At 43.3% G+C, this 17,769-nt stretch overlaps 1 protein-coding gene and 1 pseudogene across 1 annotated transcript in view; one reads left to right on the top strand and one right to left on the bottom strand.

The window, feature by feature from the left end:
- Positions 1 to 17,769, top strand: part of TMEM156 (transmembrane protein 156) — a 58,381-nt gene that overhangs the window by 20,111 nt on the left and 20,501 nt on the right. The window contains exons 3-4 of the mRNA XM_030888600.2: positions 3,233 to 3,493; positions 10,828 to 10,944. Coding sequence (XP_030744460.1) covers positions 3,233 to 3,493; positions 10,828 to 10,944 — 378 coding nt within the window. The remainder of the gene's footprint in view (positions 1 to 3,232; positions 3,494 to 10,827; positions 10,945 to 17,769) is intronic.
- Positions 13,540 to 14,983, bottom strand: LOC115873322 (annotated as a pseudogene).

Here is a 17,769-nt window from a genome sequence, read left to right as displayed (position 1 = left end):
ACACACAGAAATCAAACTGACTACATCTGTGGGAAGAGACGATGGAGATGCTCAGTATCAGCAGCTAACACCAGCCTAGGGCTGACTGTGGAACAGACATTACTCAGATGTCATTACTCATGTGTAGTTCAGGATACAGCCGAAGAAAATTGAAACAAATCCAAGGGAGCCAAGATATGGCCTGGAGTCTATCCCACACGAATTTCGAGAGCATCTCAAGAACGGATGTGACACACTGAACACTAATGACCTGGTGAGCTGCGAAGGACATCAAGACCATCATTCATGAAGAAAGCCAAAGGTCAGTGAAAAGACAGGAAAGAAAGCACAGTTGATGTCAGAAGATGTGGGAAACAAAGATTTCTCCCAAGTGTCTCCCCCAATTAGATGTTAGATTTAGGACACAGCTTGCAGCTAAAGGTAAATGACTGTCAAGTGACCTCCCTGAAGGCAGTCAGTTGCCAGACTACTGTCTGGGCCCACTACAGGTGGCACCCCTCCCTGCTTTTAAAGACAAGGGGCTACTTCTCCCTAAAGGCTTGCAAGCAATAGTCTGGTCCCTGCAGGTGGGGTTTACACCCTACTGATAATGGTTTCTATAGTGAGCCAGAGAACAGGTCAAACCTGCCCATCTTGTCACATGTGTGCCCCCAATCCCTCCCCTTCCTATTGTGTGTATATCCCTAGATTGTCCCCCTCTCATTACTGTATAGCCTATAGTGCAACCCCTTCCTGAGACGTACGTATTTACCTGTAATTAGTGGACTTGCATGCCCCCCAAAGATATATAAGCCTTGGTTAGCAATAAAGATTCCCCTTGGTCTCTCATCTGCTCCCCCTTCCTGTCCCCATTCTTGCTCCCCTGGTCCCATTTCTCTTGTCCTCCTTCTCCTCCCCCTCTCTCCTGGCCTCCCATCTCCCATCTCTATGTGGACCACCAAGCGGGGCTGAGGTGAGCATGCTACCATGAAATGTGTCTGACTCCATTATTTCAATCTCTTGTCTATCTATCATGCTCTCCATGACTTTATTATATATATATTTCAACCATACAATTGCACCTATCGAACCCACGATTAGTTGTGGGGGGCTGGCCTTTCCTCCACAAGAAGCGACTCTGAAATTGCCCTTAATCATAGAATAGCTAAAGTAAATGAAAGGAAAGAGGAAGTCAAAGAGCCGAGTAGAAAATCTCAAAAGGCAGCTTGAAAAAACCGAGTCAAATATTATAATGCAATGTGCAAAGACCTAGAATTACAAGAAACTAAAGGGAAGAGCGCACTCAGCATGTCTTACACTGAAAGAACTCAAGAAACAAATTCAAGACTCGAGTTGCAATCTTGGAAGATTCTACAGGCAAAATTTGAATGATGCAAAAAGCATCAAGAGGGAGAGGGAGGCAAAAAAAGAGGAGCTGATACTAAGGGTTCAAACAGAAAGAAAATATTTTGAAAATGATGATGGCAAATATGTACAAATGTGCTTGATACAATTGATGTATGGATTGTTATAAGAGATGTAAGAGCCCCCAATAAAAGGATGTATTTATAATAAAAATATATTTTAAAGAATGCATCACGAGAAGATGGAAAGAATACACAGAGTCACTGTACCAAAAAGAAATCGTTGACATTCCATCATTTCAGGAGGTAGTATATGAACAAGAACCAATAGTGCTGAAGGAAGAAGTTTGAGCTGCATTGGAAGCATTAGTCAAAATCAAGGTTCTAGAAATTGATGAAATACCAATTTGAAAAGTTTCAGCATGCTGATGAAGCACTAGAAGCATTCATTTGTCTATGCTGGGAAATTTGGAAGGGAGATACTTGGCAAACTGACTGGAAGAGATCCATATTTGAACCCATTCCAAAGAAAGGTGACCCAACAGAATGCTCAAACTATAGGAAAATATCACTGATAGCATGCCAGTAAAGTTTTGCTGAAGAGCATCCAACAGTGGTTGTAGCAGTCCATTAACAGGGAGCTGCCAGAAATTCAAGGTCAGATTCAGAAGAGGTCATCGAACAAGGGTTATCATTCCTGATGTCCGATGGATCTTGCCTGAAAGCAGAGACTACCAGACAGATGTTTACTTGTGGTATACTGACTATGCCAAAGCATTTGACTGTGTGGATCATAATAACCCTGAGAAGAATAGGAATTCCAGAAGACTTCATTGTGCTCATTTGGAACTTTCCCATGGCTCAAGAGTCAGTTGTGTGAACAGAACAAGGGAATATTGCATAGTTTAACACCAGGAAAGGTGTGCAGCAGGGTTGTAGCCTCTCACCATCTGTATGCTGAGCAGATCATCCGAGAAGCTGGCTAATATGAAAAAGAATATGGCATCAGCATTGGAGGAAGGTTTATCAACTCTCTGTGGTCTGCAGATGACATAACTTTGCTGCTGAAAGTGAGGAGGATTTGAAGCATTTTCTGATGAAGATCAAGGATTGCAGCCTCAGTGTGGATGACAGCTCCCTATAAAGAAGATCAAAACCCGCACACCTGGACCAATAGGTAACCTCATGGTAAATGAAGAAAAGGTTAAAGTTGTCAAGGATTTTGTCTTGACAGTCAGCCAGTGCTCATGGAAGCAATAGTCAAGAGATCAAAAGACATTAGGTGAATCTGCTGCATAAGATCTCTTTAGAGTATTGAAAAGCACGGATATAATTTTGAGGACTAAGGTGTGCCTGACCCAGGCCATGACATTTTCCATTGCCTCATCATGCAAATGAAAGTTGGCCATTGAATAAAGAAGACCATGCCTTTGAATTGTGGTGCTGGAGACGAATACTGGAAGTATCGTGGCCTGCTAAAAAGACAAACCCGTGTCGGAAGAAGTGCAGCCTGACTGCTCCGGAGAGGCAAGGATGGCAAGATTTCCTCTTAGAAACTTAGGACATGCTGTCAGTAGAAACGAGTCCTTGGAGAAAGACATTATGTTTGGTAAACGAGAGGGGCAATGGGGGAGAGTTGGGTTGACACTGGGGCTGCAACCGTGGGCTCAGGAATCGGAGCCATTGGGAGAGTGGTGCTGGACCGGGCGGGATTTCATTCTGCTGTGCAGAAGGTCGCCATGAGTCAGAACCAGTTCGATGACACCTAACATCAACCATGACAACAACAACTTCCTTTGATGAGAAAGGGTAAGGTTTAGTTTTGAGCATGGTGCTTTCTTAGTACCTGTTACTATTTTGCAAATAATGCTCTTATAATCTCCTTCCAGTTCTTGTCATGAGAGGATCAATGCATTCGAAAGCTAGTGCTTTTCGTTTACAGCATCAACATTTGAACTTCACCGTAGCGCCTGTGGTCGGCCACGCGGAGGCCTACACCACCACCTGTAACCTACAGCCGCACACGAGGACGCCCAAGCCCACAGTGGAAGAGCCAACCGAGGAAAAGTCTATAAACGATTCCTGTAGAACTGCGGGAGGCCTGCATAGCTACATACATGTTTCTCTGCACCTAGACATGGATATAAAATGTAAGTTTTACAGGGAATCTGTGGGAAGGGGAAGGAGATGGGCGCAGACATAGAGGACGCCATGCGTCCTACTGCATTGCCTTCACTGAAAGCCAAAGAGGTAAAAATATCTGTTGATGGAGTAATCCAGCTTAAAAGTGTGTTACTCCTTTTATCTACTTATTTATCTTTCAAAGTGGTCTTCCCATGCAACCCAGCTGTGGTTGAGACAGAAAACCCATGATGGCATGTGATTTGGCTAGCCCCGGAAAGACCTGCTTCGGCGTAAATCCCAACACACCGTTTTAGCTGCGCTTGAAGTGAGTGGTACCAGGCTGAGCTTCACGAGCATGAAAGGATTCGATTTTATCGCAAATGTAGATATCCACACAAATTGTGACACACCGTTAAAATCTTACTTTGGTTTAATAAAGCCTCCCTTAGAGCGTTAGGCATTAGGCTGCTCGCCTCAAGGTCAGCAGTTCAAAACCACCAGCCGTTTGTGGGAGGAAGCTGAGTCTGTCTGGTCCCATAAAAATTTACAATCTTAGAAACCCCATTTGGGTTGCTATGAGCTAGAATAGACGTGATGGCAGTAGGCTTTGTTTCCGGCGGATCCTTTCCAGCTAAAGAGAGGTGGTGGCATGTGCTAACCAGAAGTAGGTGCTTCCGATGCACCAGCTGCTCCTTGGAAGAAGGATGTGGTGGTTTGCGTCCATATCACTTACAGCCTTAGAAGCTCTATAAGGCAGTTCTGCCCTGTTCTGTAGGGTCCTCGTGAGGTGTAACCAACTCCGTCGCCGTGGTTTGACTTTTAATCCTTACAACTGAGAAACAGGCCTGGACGAAGTGGGATTTTTTATGTAGTTTCCTGGAGATAAGGTACTTGAGGTTTTTGAATGACCCTAAGGGAAAGGTTAGCGTCCAAAAGATATATTATATATGATTCAATATACATAATACATATGTAATATTATATATGCTATATATAAAGGGAAAGGTTAGAGTCCAAAAGATATATTATGTATGATTCAATATACATAATACATAATGCATATATAATATTATATATACACTATATATAATATAAAGCTATATATATCTACACATAACATATAAATATAATTTTAATATCTCTATAGATTTACATAGCTATAATGTATATAGGAAGGGAGAGGGGGATTGAAGCAGACACATATCTATATATCATCTATATAGATATATATAGTAATTCTGTTTAAGGCTGATTAACTTCCTAATCACTCTCTTCTGACTTATTACAATTTATTGCTTCCATTGACTAAGCAGTTTACTATCTTTCCATCTGTAAATCCCACTCCAGGAGAGCATCTTATGACAATAAGCATGTCATGAGTTCCTGCTGTACGCCAGGCACTGTTCCAGGCACCGGGGACTCAGAGGCAGATGTCTGGAAACAGTGTGGGGGAGGGAGATGCCACACAAACACCGGTCATTGATCCAGCGCTTGCTGTGCTGCTGGATGGGCCAGCCGCATGGAAGCCTTTCGACTGCTTTGGAATGTTGCTCTGGAGCTTTAATTCTTCTGATGGGAATTCATTTTAAAACATCACTTTTATTTGCAAGTAAACATAAATATGTAGTGCATTTGCACTTCTAAGAGAAAATGTAAGACTTCAAAGAAATCTCCCTTGTGAGTTATTTTGCCTGGAGACAGGTTAGGGATATTTCGATGTGTATTTGTGAGTGTATGTGTATCTGGGGTTGGGGTTGGGGATCTGAGAAGACCTGAACAGAGAAGATCTATTTTCTCTGGTTTAAAGGAAGGTAGGGGTTCATCTAACTAATTTTTAATACTTTTCTAAAATATCCAGGAAAAACAAGTATGTCTGTAAATAAGATTGAGTTTATTTTTGTGTTGATAAAGATGCATCAATTCTAGGTTTTATTCACAGTGCAATGATCTCACGCCCATTGAGTCAATTCCGACTCACAGGGACCCTAGTCTGGGTAGCACTGAAATTGTGGGTTTCCAGAAGAGAAAGCCTGGTCTTGCTCTGTCAGAGCTGCTGATGGCTTTGAACTGCTGACCTTTCAGTTGGCACCCCAAATGTAACCACTATGCCACCAGGGGTCCTATGTAAGATGATAATTATCAGCTGTTTGACTGATAATTCAAACATAACTGTGGTACAGCAATAGATACTTTTGTGTTCTGGGGGAAAATAAGCCTGTTTTGGCATGTGTACCCATTCCCAGTGAGTCCCTTCCAACGCTGTGTCTTCTGGGACAGAGGGATTCCGAGACGGTGGTCTTGGTGAATGTAGACTGCCCCGTCTGTCTCTTGTGGAGCAGTGGGGCCTTCCAGCTATCATCCTTTCTGTGAGCAGCCCGGCACTTAACCGCTGGGCCACCAGGGCTCCTCTTACCATATGTCGAAGGTTAAAACTTATTCGCATTTTATTGTACTCTGCTGTGCAAAGACTAGCTTGAGCTCTCTTAAAAGCTCTATCCACCAGGTAGGTAAAATGAAATTTAGCTCAATATAGTAGCTTTATTCTGAAACAATAATTTAAATCATCCCTTTAGATTTTCCCCTCAGATTTCTGCCTCTTTCCCCTAGCTCCTACGGATGACTGCAGGACAGGGGGTGGTCTGGGCGCCGTTGGCTGAGGAAGGGGGGAAGCAGTTTGGGAGGCTGGGGACACACACTGGAACTCGGGCTGTCCTGAAGCCTGCTGCGTGCGCTGACCAGTCGGGTCCAAGTTTAACATAGTGTGCGACCGCAAACTAAAGTTAGCCGAAGGTCTGCTCGTCATAGCTTGATCAACAGCCAATGGGATCATTTTGCTGAGACTGCCAATCTTTTAAGGCAGTGAATTTCATGCTGTATTTTGCGAAGTGAAGAACGCAAGTTTGGGCCAGAGAAAAATAGTGTGGAATATGATACTGGGGAGACTGGGTGCTGCCATTCTGGTCAACCCCTACCCTTCCTCCATCCAGCTTTTTCGTTAAACAAATGTTGAATGGGGATTTTGTGTGCATCTGCCCAATACATTCATTTCTGTGTAGGAAGCACCCTGATCATAAGCCCCATGGAGATAGTTCCCTAAGGGCATAAGCAAGTTATCTATCATGCTATGTTGGCTAGGTATAGTTATGTTTTTCTTGTGCCAAAAAGAGCTATGTAGGGTGACTGTTAACAGTCATACAGCTGTATCTTGGACTTCATGAGGCCATCCTTGTCTAAGTCACTGTCGTCCAGGTCTGGTACCCAGAATATCTCTGTGGGACAAGTGAGGCTGGGGAATGTGCTCAGCTATTGCTGGATGCTGAACATCTGCCCGTGCCTCACTGCCTTCTGAATGGATAAGTCTCTCCCCTATGTCCTTATTAAACCTCTCGGTTGTTAGGTGCTGTTGAGTTGCTTCTAGCTCCTAGCGACCCTACATTCAGCAGTGCCAGCTCCCATGCCATCCTCATCTTTGCTGCGGTGCCATCACCGCTCATCTGTCAGTTTGTCCTACTGTGGTGGCTTGCTTGTTGCTGTGAACCTGGAAGCTAGGCCACTGGTATTTCAAATATCTGTAAGGTTTCCATAGTGAACAGGTTTCAGCAGAACTTCCAGGCTAAGAGAGATGAGGAGAGATAACTTTCTCTATTTTGGTCTACTTCTGAAACAAGAAGCCAGGGGAGACCTTAAGACAAGGCCAACATAGGTGTCTGAACCTTGCTCTTCCATGTGGAGCAGTGAAGCGAATGATAAAGCAAAACTGCGGAGCAGAAACTGTCAAAGGGTGGCTTGAGAAGGGGATGTAAAATTTCATAATGAAACATGCCAAGACTTGTATTTAGAAAACCAAAAGAGGAGACTGTGTGGCATTTGTCAACCTGATAGGACTGAAGGGGGAAAAAAATTCAAGTCTTGGGTTGGAGCATTAAATAATTTGATGGGCAAAATATTGAACAATGCAAGAAAAATCAAAAGGAGACAGAAGGAATATAGAGAATCACTGTGCAGAAAGGATTGGCTGATGTTCCGTTATCTCGGGAGGTAGCATATGACCGAGAACTGATGGTCTTGAAGGAAGATGTCCAAGCTGCACCACTAGCATTGGTGAAGCACAAGGAGTGGATGGAACACCAAGCGAGGTATTTGAACAAGTGGTTACAATGCTTGACTTGCAGACTCATCTATGCCAAGAACTCTGGGGAAAAGTGACCCGGCTGACTGACTGACTGGAAGAGTTCTATATTTGTGCCCATTCCGAAGAAAGGGGATCCAGCAGAATGTAGAAATTATAGGATGCAGACAATGCCATTAGGATTCCTTAAGTAACATTTTGCTGAAGATCATTTTTAAATGGCGGTAGCAGTGCATGGACAAGGAACTAAAAGAAATTCAATCCTGGTTTAGAAGAGGACGTAGGATGAGGGATATCATTGGTGATGTCAGATGAATCTTGGATGAAAGGAAAGAATCCCAGGAAGATGCTTACTTGTGTTTTATTGACTGTGTGAAAACATTGGACTGTGTGGACCACAGCAAATTACAGGTAACATTGCCAAGAATAGGAATTGCAATCACTTTATTTTATTTATGCTGAACCCATACATGGACCAAGAGCCAGTCAGTTGTTCCAACAGATAAGGGGGTACTGTATGGTTTTAAATCGAGAAAGTTGTGCATCAGGGGTATATCCTTTCCCCATACTTATTCAATCTGTGTGCGAGCAAATCATCTGAGAAGATGGATCCCCGAACGAAGGAAACACCGTCAGGGTGGGAGGAAGACTCGTGAACAACCTGTGAGATGCACGCGGGACAACCCTGTTTGCTGAGAGTGAAGAGGGCTAAAAGCATTGCCTGATATAAATCCAAGGCTACAGACTTTGGTACGGTTTACAGCTTAACACAAAGGAAACAACAATTCTCACCCTTGGACCAAGAAGCAACATCCTGAGGATGAGAGGTAGGAAGACAGGAAGAGCGGTAGCAAAGCCAGAGTGGTGATAAGGGATTTCCGAGTCCGGAATCTTAGGCAGGCATTATTCTAGGTCAGTGGTCCTCAACCTTCCTAAGGCCACGACCCTTTAATACAACTCTTCATGTGGTGGTGACCTCCAACCATAAAATTATTTTCCTTGCTACTTTATAACAATTATTTTGCTACTGTTATGAATCGGAAGACCCCTGTGAAAAGGTCATTCGAGCCCCAAAGGGGTTGCAACCCACAGATTGAGAGCTGACCTTCTAGGTGATGAATGCGCTAAAGACAATCTTTCATAGTGGCAGGAGTGTTTGTAGATTGAGGGCAAGGTAGTGATACAAGGTGGACAACACAGGTGTCCACCTAACAGATTGTACACTGACTGCCAGCTATTGTCAGCCCTCCTGGTGCATATCTATGATGGAAGTGGTCCAGGATTACAATTCACTTGGCTCCACAATCAACACCCATTTCTTGGCTTCAGTCAAGAAACAAACAATATCTTGCACAGGGGATATCTGCAAAATTCTTCTTTAAAGTGTTCAAAAGTCACGATGTAAAGATGTTGCTTTGAGGACGAAGGTGCATCTGACCCAAGTCATGTTATTTTCAATGGCCCCATAGGTATAAGGAAGCCGGACAATGAAAAGGGAGACTGAAAAGAATGGACCTCTTTGAATTATGGTGTTGGGGAAGAACATTAACTAGACCATGGACTGCCAGAATAAAAGAACAAATCTGTCTTGTACAGCTAGAATGCTTCTTAGAAGTGAGGATGGTAAGACCCTGTCTCATGTATTCTGCACATAGTGTCATGGGGGACTAGTCCTCGAGGAAGAGTAACATGCTTGCTAAAGTAGGACCCACTGCCCACGAGTCGTTTCTGACTTACAGCAACTCTGTGAGACAGAATAGAACTGCTCCTTAGGATTCCCTTTACGGGAGTGTGTTATTCTGGGTGGAACAAATTTATAAACACCCGTATGTATATAAGAAAGAGGTTTATATACAAGAGCAATTGAACATCGAGAAAACATCCCAACCCAGTCCAGGTCAAGTCCTTAAGTCCGATATTAGCCCATCTGTCCGACAGCAGTCTATAAATTCCTCTTCAGACTCACGCAACACATGTAATGAAGCTGAGTGCAGGAAGATCACAGGCCAGTGGGTGGAAAGTCTTATGGATCCAGTGGCAGTGGAAGCATCTCAGCGCTGGCGTGGCTCTCTACTTGGCTTCTCCAGTTCCAAGACTCTGGCTGCATCATGTAGCTCCATCTGCTGTGTCAACAGGAATGTCCCACAGGGAGAGTCACTGTGTGTCCGACCTCCAGTGAGCTATTTATCTCCATCGTGCCTCCAAATGAGGTCATCAAGCTGCGACCTGCTTGGCAGACTAAACTACCCCTTCACAAGTTGACAGGAGACTATGTAACTACCACAGGGAGCAAATAGCCTCGTCTTTCTTGAAACTGTGGAGTTGCTGGTGTATTTGAACTTTGTGGTTAGCTTAACTCATTGCACCACCAGGGCTCTGGTAAAGTAGAGGAAGAGTGGGAAAGAGGATGACTTTCCAAGAGAGAGATTGACACAATGGGTGCAACAACGTGAGGATGGCACAGGACAGGAAGTGTTTGGTTGTATTGTATATAAGCTTGCTATGAGTTAGAACTGATTCAATGGCACTTAACAACAACAAGCTAGGGTTGCTGTTTGCTTAATACACTTGATCTGATTACTGGAGTGCAAGTCACGGAATCCTGAATTGACCTGCTGGAGAGGGTTCTGAAATTCCCTGGCCACTTCCATGCATCAGCCTAGTCCCCTCCTTCGATTGCCTGTCTCTCTTTCTTCTCTATTCTCAGTAACCCACTCCAGTCTTGTTGGCTTGAGGGGCATAGTTTTGATCCGGTTATCCAGGGCCAGAATGATCGGTTACAAATGGCTCTGATGCTTGGATTTGGCTAGGCTGTCTTGACCTAGGAATAACAATGACGATGGAATTGCTGCCAACATAACCTATAATTGAAATTGATGCTAGAATTCTGGAACTTGGTCAACTTTCCTTATTTTATACACCAGGGAAGAATTTAAGAGCTAAGGGCAGATGATGCTCTAGTACCCACATTTTGTAGCTATATTTCGCCTCAAGGAGTCTGGGTGGTGCTGTGGACTAGGCAGCTGGTTCGTGGGGGAAAGATGAGGCTGTCTGCCCCCAGAAAGATTTAGTCTTGGAAACCCCGTGGAGGGTCACTGGGAGTTAGAATGGGTGCATTGATAATGTTTCACTCTATTCTTTTCAAATTTATTTTTTAATACTTCACCACATTGCCTCTTTGCTGTAGCACCATTTCATTGTATTTTTAATGTTTTATTTTTTTCTTTACAGATTTCACGTGCTCCATGAAGATCGCTTGGTATGTTTTAGTCCTGCTGGTTTTTGTATTACTGATCATCCTCATTACTCATAAAATACTTGAAGGCCATCAGAGAGCGCCGACGTGGCCGAGTAAGTGTTTAGAGCTGAATCCACCTTTAAGAATCATCTCTTTAGTTTCAAGCACACACTAACTTCATTCATGAGTGCAACCCTTCTTTTGTTTAGCTCAACATCCCTTGAGCACCTCCTCTCAGCTACCACGGTTGGCTTGTGTGTTGCTGTGACAACAAACAGGTGTTGGTGGAATGTGTACACGAAAGCTAGGAAGACAAGCCTAGCACTGTGCTTCTGAAAACTTAGCTTGCGAGAACACTCTGCCTCACAGTCCAGGGCTGTTGTGCATGAGGTTGCCATGTGTAGGGGCTGGCTCGGTGGCAGCCAACACCACTGTGGCAATTCTAGGTACTCCAAGGATCCATGCACACAGCACACAGTTCCAGCATCCGAAGACCTTCACATGTGTTTTTAATACCTAGACAAGTGGGTTAGGAATAAAAGACAGGCTAGGTGAGTAGGATGGACTGGAGGTTGAGAAACTTGCAGCAAAGCGGACACTTAGTGACCGTAAAGTGGAAGCGAGGTAGAAAAACAGGAGTGCTCATCAGGAATTTCAGAGTTGGGGATCTGAAGCAGATGTGCTAGGTGATGAATGTAGCTAAGGACAATCTCTAATAACTGTAGGAGTGTCTGTAGACTGATGGCAAGGTAGGGATAAAAGGTGGACAATGGATGTACCCATCTCATAGATTGTACATTGACTGCAAACGATCGGCTCAGCTCTACTAATGTGTATCTATGCTGGCTGAATACCAGGTCTGTTGACAGCTCACTATATGAGTAACTGGTCTCTGAAATGTAACATTGTAAGGATAGCTTGGGATGAAGGGGAAGGCAACATATAATAAGAGGGAGGGCAGCAAAAGTGATGGAAGTAATGGAAGATACTGGGAGGAGTGCAGAGATTAAAGGCAACAAAGGCAAATACTGATCTCTACACAATCCTGCAGTCATGGTGATCTACAAGGGGGTGCTTAGGTAGACATGCATGCTGAATGGGTATGGGAGAGAGAGTGGTATTTACGTCCCCCACCCCACATACATAGGTTTGGCAGAGGATAGATATATCCACAAATATGGGAGCAGCTATAGGGGCAAAGTTATGAAAACGTTTCTGACATAACCGAACACCTTGTGGGAATGAATCACAGGGTCTTGGGACTCAGGACTATCGTCTCAGGGAACACCATTGTCAACTGGCATCATATAGTCCACAAAGACAATGTTCTACATCTTACTTAGCTGCCTATTGACTGGGATCTTAAGGGCTCATGAGCAGACATCTAGGGTGAAACTATTGGTGTCTCCCCATCTGGCACGAAGAAGCATGGACCACAAAAGGACCCCGCCTGGTCCTGCGCCATCCGCACGCTGATTCTGATGTTGGAGCCCATGGCAGAGCCACTGTGTCCATCCATCATGTCCACAGCCTTCTTCTTGTTCACTGGCCCTCTACTTCACCGAGCATGATGTCCTTCTCCAAGGACAGCATGTATAAGAGCACGAGACAAACTTTCACCATCTTTGCCTCAAAGGAGCATTCTGGCTGTGTGTCGTCTAGGACAGTTTTGTTTGACAAACTGACAGACGTGTGGTGGTTAGTCATTCTACCGGTCTGGAAATGAACTCACCCCCATGGCTCTATTTTCAGCCAAATCAGAGACAAATCTATGAAGGGATTTCACAGAGGTCATGAAAAATGGAGTTGAAACATAGTTAATTTTCTCCATTCATTTGTTGAAGTCCCCTTGCACGAGGGTGAAAGGAACACTTGGGATGCACTTACTCAGAGTAATGAACCATTTGAGATAAAAAATGCAGCATTTAGCTAAGGATCAAGGATTAGGAAGGAAGGAGGAATGATCACGAGAAACACAGAGGAAACATTAAAAAGGAAACAAACTAACTACAAATCATAGTCTTGGGAGATAAATGGACTTTCATGCTAATCCTTGCACTACCACTTATTAGCCATGTGACGTTGAGCAAGCTACATAGCTCAGTGGTCCTTTCCCCCTCTGGGATCCAAGGGTCGTCCTCTGTTAACAAGGCTGAGGCCAGAACTGAACTATAAAAGAAATTTCACGTGGAGTGGGATGCGCAGTTTATTCTTAATCAAGCAGAGCAGTACTGTGCTTGTTGCTTTATTTCCCAAGGCTCTTATGTTCTCTATCAGGCAATGCTGTGTTCGTCTTTTCAGTAGGTAGAATAAGCGGTTGTCTAGGTTTGGGGGAAGGATGCCGTTCTTTTGAAAAACACTTTTTTATTGTGCTTTAAGGAAGGTTTACAGAGTAAATCACCTGTTTTACATTCCATACTTTATGCATGTTTTGTTCAGCTCATTCCGTTCCATCCCTTCAATGCACCGTCTCTGAGTCCACTTCTTCTCAGTGTTTCTTGCGTCTGTTCTTTTTCTTTCCGAATCCTCTGTCATGAGCAGACGTTGATCTTAAACAGTTGTTCATTCTAGTAGGGGGTGAATTCAGTCCAGACTGGAAGGTGACGAAGGAGTCACCGTCGTGAGAGTTCCACCGGTGTCTCTATATGACTCATCAGCTTGGTTTCTTTTCTGTGCTTTTAAAAATGAGACACAGACAATTTTATTCAAATTCTCCAAAATGTAACTTTGTTGTTTCTAAAATATAGGCCCCACTTTACATAACGGTTTTGTCGTTGCATCTTCAGTTTTCTCAAGCTTCTGAAAACAGCTCTTCCGCAGAAGCCAGAGTCCAGAGTTACCCAGTTAGGAGCCTCTGATCTACTACTCTGATTGTGTTTCTTCTCAATGTTCATGGCCAACATCTGGCTTCTAGAGGAAAGACTCTTGGTCTTTTCAGTCACTTGCTGATAGGGTGAGGCGCTGTTGCTCCCCATCACCACGTGACCTAACCTAGGATCAATCTTGGCTTTCAGTCTTGCATTTCTAATCAAATTCACAATCCACCTTTTAGCTACTTCTGGGATCATGTTCAATTTATCTGCCAGCATAGCAATGCTGATACACTGATGGCCATGACGAAAAGTCTCAACTACGAAGAGACGGGCGTCTTCAATGAAGTCCTCAAGGTAAGCCACCAGGAAGAAGTCATTCACAAGCACGATGCACAGTGCCTCAGCCTTTTCTGTGCCGCATCAAAGCCAAGTTTATAGGCACGCATTCAACAAGCTCTGTAATTGGGTCCTTGTATGTGTAAGATTCCTGCTGAATAACTTTGACGAGGTCTTTTAGCACCTGTCGGTGCTTTCGAACTTCTTTGGTCATTGTGACTGCAGTAGTCAAGTTGTGGAGACTATGTGGGCACATTGTCTGAATTGCGATAAGGTACAGTGGTTGGTAAAGGAAGAGATCAATTATGTTAGCTCGGCCTTTGGGATGGTTGAAGAAAACAAACACACCAGTGTGTGAGCCACGTCTGCTGCCAAAGAGACTGGAACCGAGAACTTACAGAATGATTATTGATGGTCCCTTTCAGCATTGTCAAGTTTTCCATGGCTCCATTTCGATTCTGCATTAAGATTTCAGAGCCCAGTTGTCCTGAAAGGGAACTCAGAGCACTCCTGTCCGTTGCTGGAACAGCACTCTAATCTATACATTCTGCTGCTCCTGAGTAATCCCCACCTTCACACCGGAAGTTTGCACATCTGTCGAGAGTGTCCGACTACTCCGGTCTGAAGCCAGGCTTATCCGCCAGCTAGTCAATCAAGTTCTGGCCATTCCTGGTTGACTGCATTTGCCTGGTAGTTTCTGGGTCTTCAAACATCTTCACCATTGGTTCTGTGTACGTCTGGAGTTTCTTTAGTTGTGCAGCAACTGTGGCTCTTATTTCTTGCAAAGCATGGTGGATATCATTGGAATAAAGGTTTCGTATACATCCATGACGAAGTTTACCATGTTGGTGTCACCAAGAAGGTCCGATTTCCTTTGCAATAGTTCTTTTTCATTATATATCTCTTTCATGGAGATAAACCCAAGCAGTGGAATGACTAGATGCTGATGCAAACATTGCATGATGTGAGTAGTCAAGTCATCTACCATCTTACCAAGGAAAAGGGAAAACCTGGTTTCTTTTATGCTTTTAGGTTCTGATCTACATTTTCTTCCACTCCATCCAGGACCATCTAGTGCAGCGGTTCTCAACCTGTGGGTTGCGACCCCTTTGGGGGTCAAATGACCCTTTTGCAGGGGTCACCCGATTCATAGCAGTAGCAAAATTACAGTTATGATGTAGCAATGAAAATAGTTGTATGGTTGGGGAGTCACCACCACATGAGGAACTGTCTGAAAGGGTCACGGCATTAGGAAGGTTGAGAACCACTGCTCGAATGTGACCGTTTTCAGAGCAGTTGGCAGTGGTAGTCAGGCACCGTCTATTTCTTCGCGTCTCCAGGTTGTGGAGACTGATGTTTTTGTTTTTGTTTTTTCTGTTTCCAACTTTTTTTTTATTTTTTATTTAAACATTTTATTAGGGGTTCATACAACTGTTATCCCAATCCATACACACATCAATTGTGTAAAGCGTATTTGTACATCATTTCTCAAAACATTTTCTCTCCATTTAAACCCCCGACATTAGGTCCTCATGAGACTGATGTTTTGTGGTCTGGTCATCTACTGGGCTAATTGTTTCCACGTGTCTCTTCATTTTCAGCACTCTTCTTTCCCCCATATCTCGAGGGACCAATGCTAAGGTGCCGATAATTCTTTTGGTTAAGTATTTGTTGCAGATATGCTCTTTTTAATTTAATTTTTTTCTAGTATAGTATTTTTATTGATATATCTTACTCATTCCAATATATCTCTTCCCTTTTCATTGGGTGGGGGCGATACAATCATCAGTGTTGTCAACTCCCCCCCTCCTTCCTGTACCCTCCAGGAACCACTAATTCCTGTCAGTGTCTCTGAGGGGGTCTTGACTACCATGTACCAAGTGATCTTAAATGTCCAAATGAATATACACCAGTCTAACATGACCAAAGAGGTATATCATGTATGGACCATAATAGTAAGGGGAGGAAATCTGAAAGAACTAGAGGATAGTTATGTGGTTCATCATTGCCACACTGCACCCTGGATTTATCCTCCAGTCCCTGAGGCCCTACTAAGAGGGACTGTCCTATTGTCTTGTTGGTAGACTCTGGGTCGCCACTACATCCATGCCCCTTTGTATCGATTGGATGCATGTGTTTTGAACTTGTGATGCCTCTTCCCGTCGACACCTCATGATCACATAGGCTGGTGCTTCTTCCATGTGGGCTTTGTTGCTTCCTTGCTAGATGACTGCTTGTTTAAATCCAAGCCTTTAAGACCCCAGACAGTATAGCTTTAGATAGCTGGGCACCATCAGCTTTCTTCACCACATTTGCTTAGGGTGCAGATATTTCTGAGAGTAGTTTCCTATCAAGGCTTGTCATATATATGTTAGTATATAAGATTCTTAAGACACTGGTTAATAACATCATTAATATTATATATTAGTGGAATAAATATTTTCAAAGTACTTTCATAAGCTTTCCACTAGATTCTTAAAGTAAGCTAGGTATATACTATTGTTTTAATTTTATAGATAAAAACAAAGAATAAAAATAAAGCCCTGGAATAGTTTACATATTTTGTCCAAAAAAAATGTTGTACAGCCATTAAAATGACAGATCAAGGCCCAGGGCCTTTCATATTATTATAAATAAATAAATAAATGCCTGCAATGTGGAAATACTTTTAGTTGCCTGCCATAATGCCATAGGTATTTCCAGTGCCAGCAGGATCATCCATAGTGGACAGGTTTCAGTAGAGCTTCTTGATTAAGACAGACTAGGAAGAAGGACCTGGTGATCTACTTTAGCAAAAACAGGGCAGTGGAAACCTTATGAATATAGGGACATTGTCTGACCTAGGTTTGGAAGATTAGCCCCTCTGGTTGGAAGACATTCAGACTCAGACTGGGGAAGGGCACAACACAAAATGAGAGGAAACAGCTGCAAACATCTATCAATAATTAGAAGATGGAATATACTATGAATCTCAGCGAATTGGAAATCATCAAAAATGAAATAGAAATAGATTGGTGTCAACCATTTTGATTCAGAAAATCATATTATAATTATGCTGGGAATGACAAATTTAAGAGGAATGCTGTCTTACTCATCATCAGAAGAACACTTCAGGATCTCTCCTGAAGTCCAGCAATTTCAGGGAAGGGCAGTGTAAGTATGCCAACAAGAAAGACTAATGATCATGACGAGTATTCAAATTTATGCAGCAACCACTAATGCCCAGGATGGAGAAATTGATGAGGTTTACCACATGTGGAGTCAAGTTCAAGTAGAAGCTGAAGAAAGCGAAAACAAGTCAAGAGGGTCTAAAGTTCGATGTTGACTAGATCCCACCTGGATTTAGAGATCATCTCAAGACGAGATTTGATGCAGTAATGACAAAAGATCCAGTGAACTGTGAGGTGACATGAAGGATATCATACATGAAGAAAGCAAAGAGGCATTAAAAAGGTAGAAAGGAAACAAAATCCAAAATGGATGTCAAAATGGACGCTGAAATTTCTCTTGAATGTAGAGTAACTGACACAAGTGGAAGAAATGATAAAGTAAAACAGCTGAGTAGAAAATTTCAAGGACAACTTGAGAAGACAAAGTATTATAATGAAATGTGCCAAGACCTGGACAGGTTTGGCAGTTCCTAAGCTAAAAGAAGTAAGGCCAGAGTGATCCTTAGAGGCAAGGATGGTGAGACTTTGTCTTATATACTTCAGACATATTGTCAGGAGAGACCAGTCCCTGGAGAAGGACATCATGTTTGGTAAAGTGGAGGGGCAGCAAAAAAGA

This window comes from Echinops telfairi, unplaced genomic scaffold (assembly GCF_000313985.2).
Source record: "Echinops telfairi isolate 266 unplaced genomic scaffold, ASM31398v2 ScPeMD7_7468;HRSCAF=8506_0, whole genome shotgun sequence".
Taxonomy (NCBI): Eukaryota; Metazoa; Chordata; class Mammalia; order Afrosoricida; family Tenrecidae; genus Echinops; species Echinops telfairi.
The sequence above is the reverse complement of the archived record's forward strand: the minus strand, read 5'-3'. Positions and strand labels throughout refer to the sequence as shown.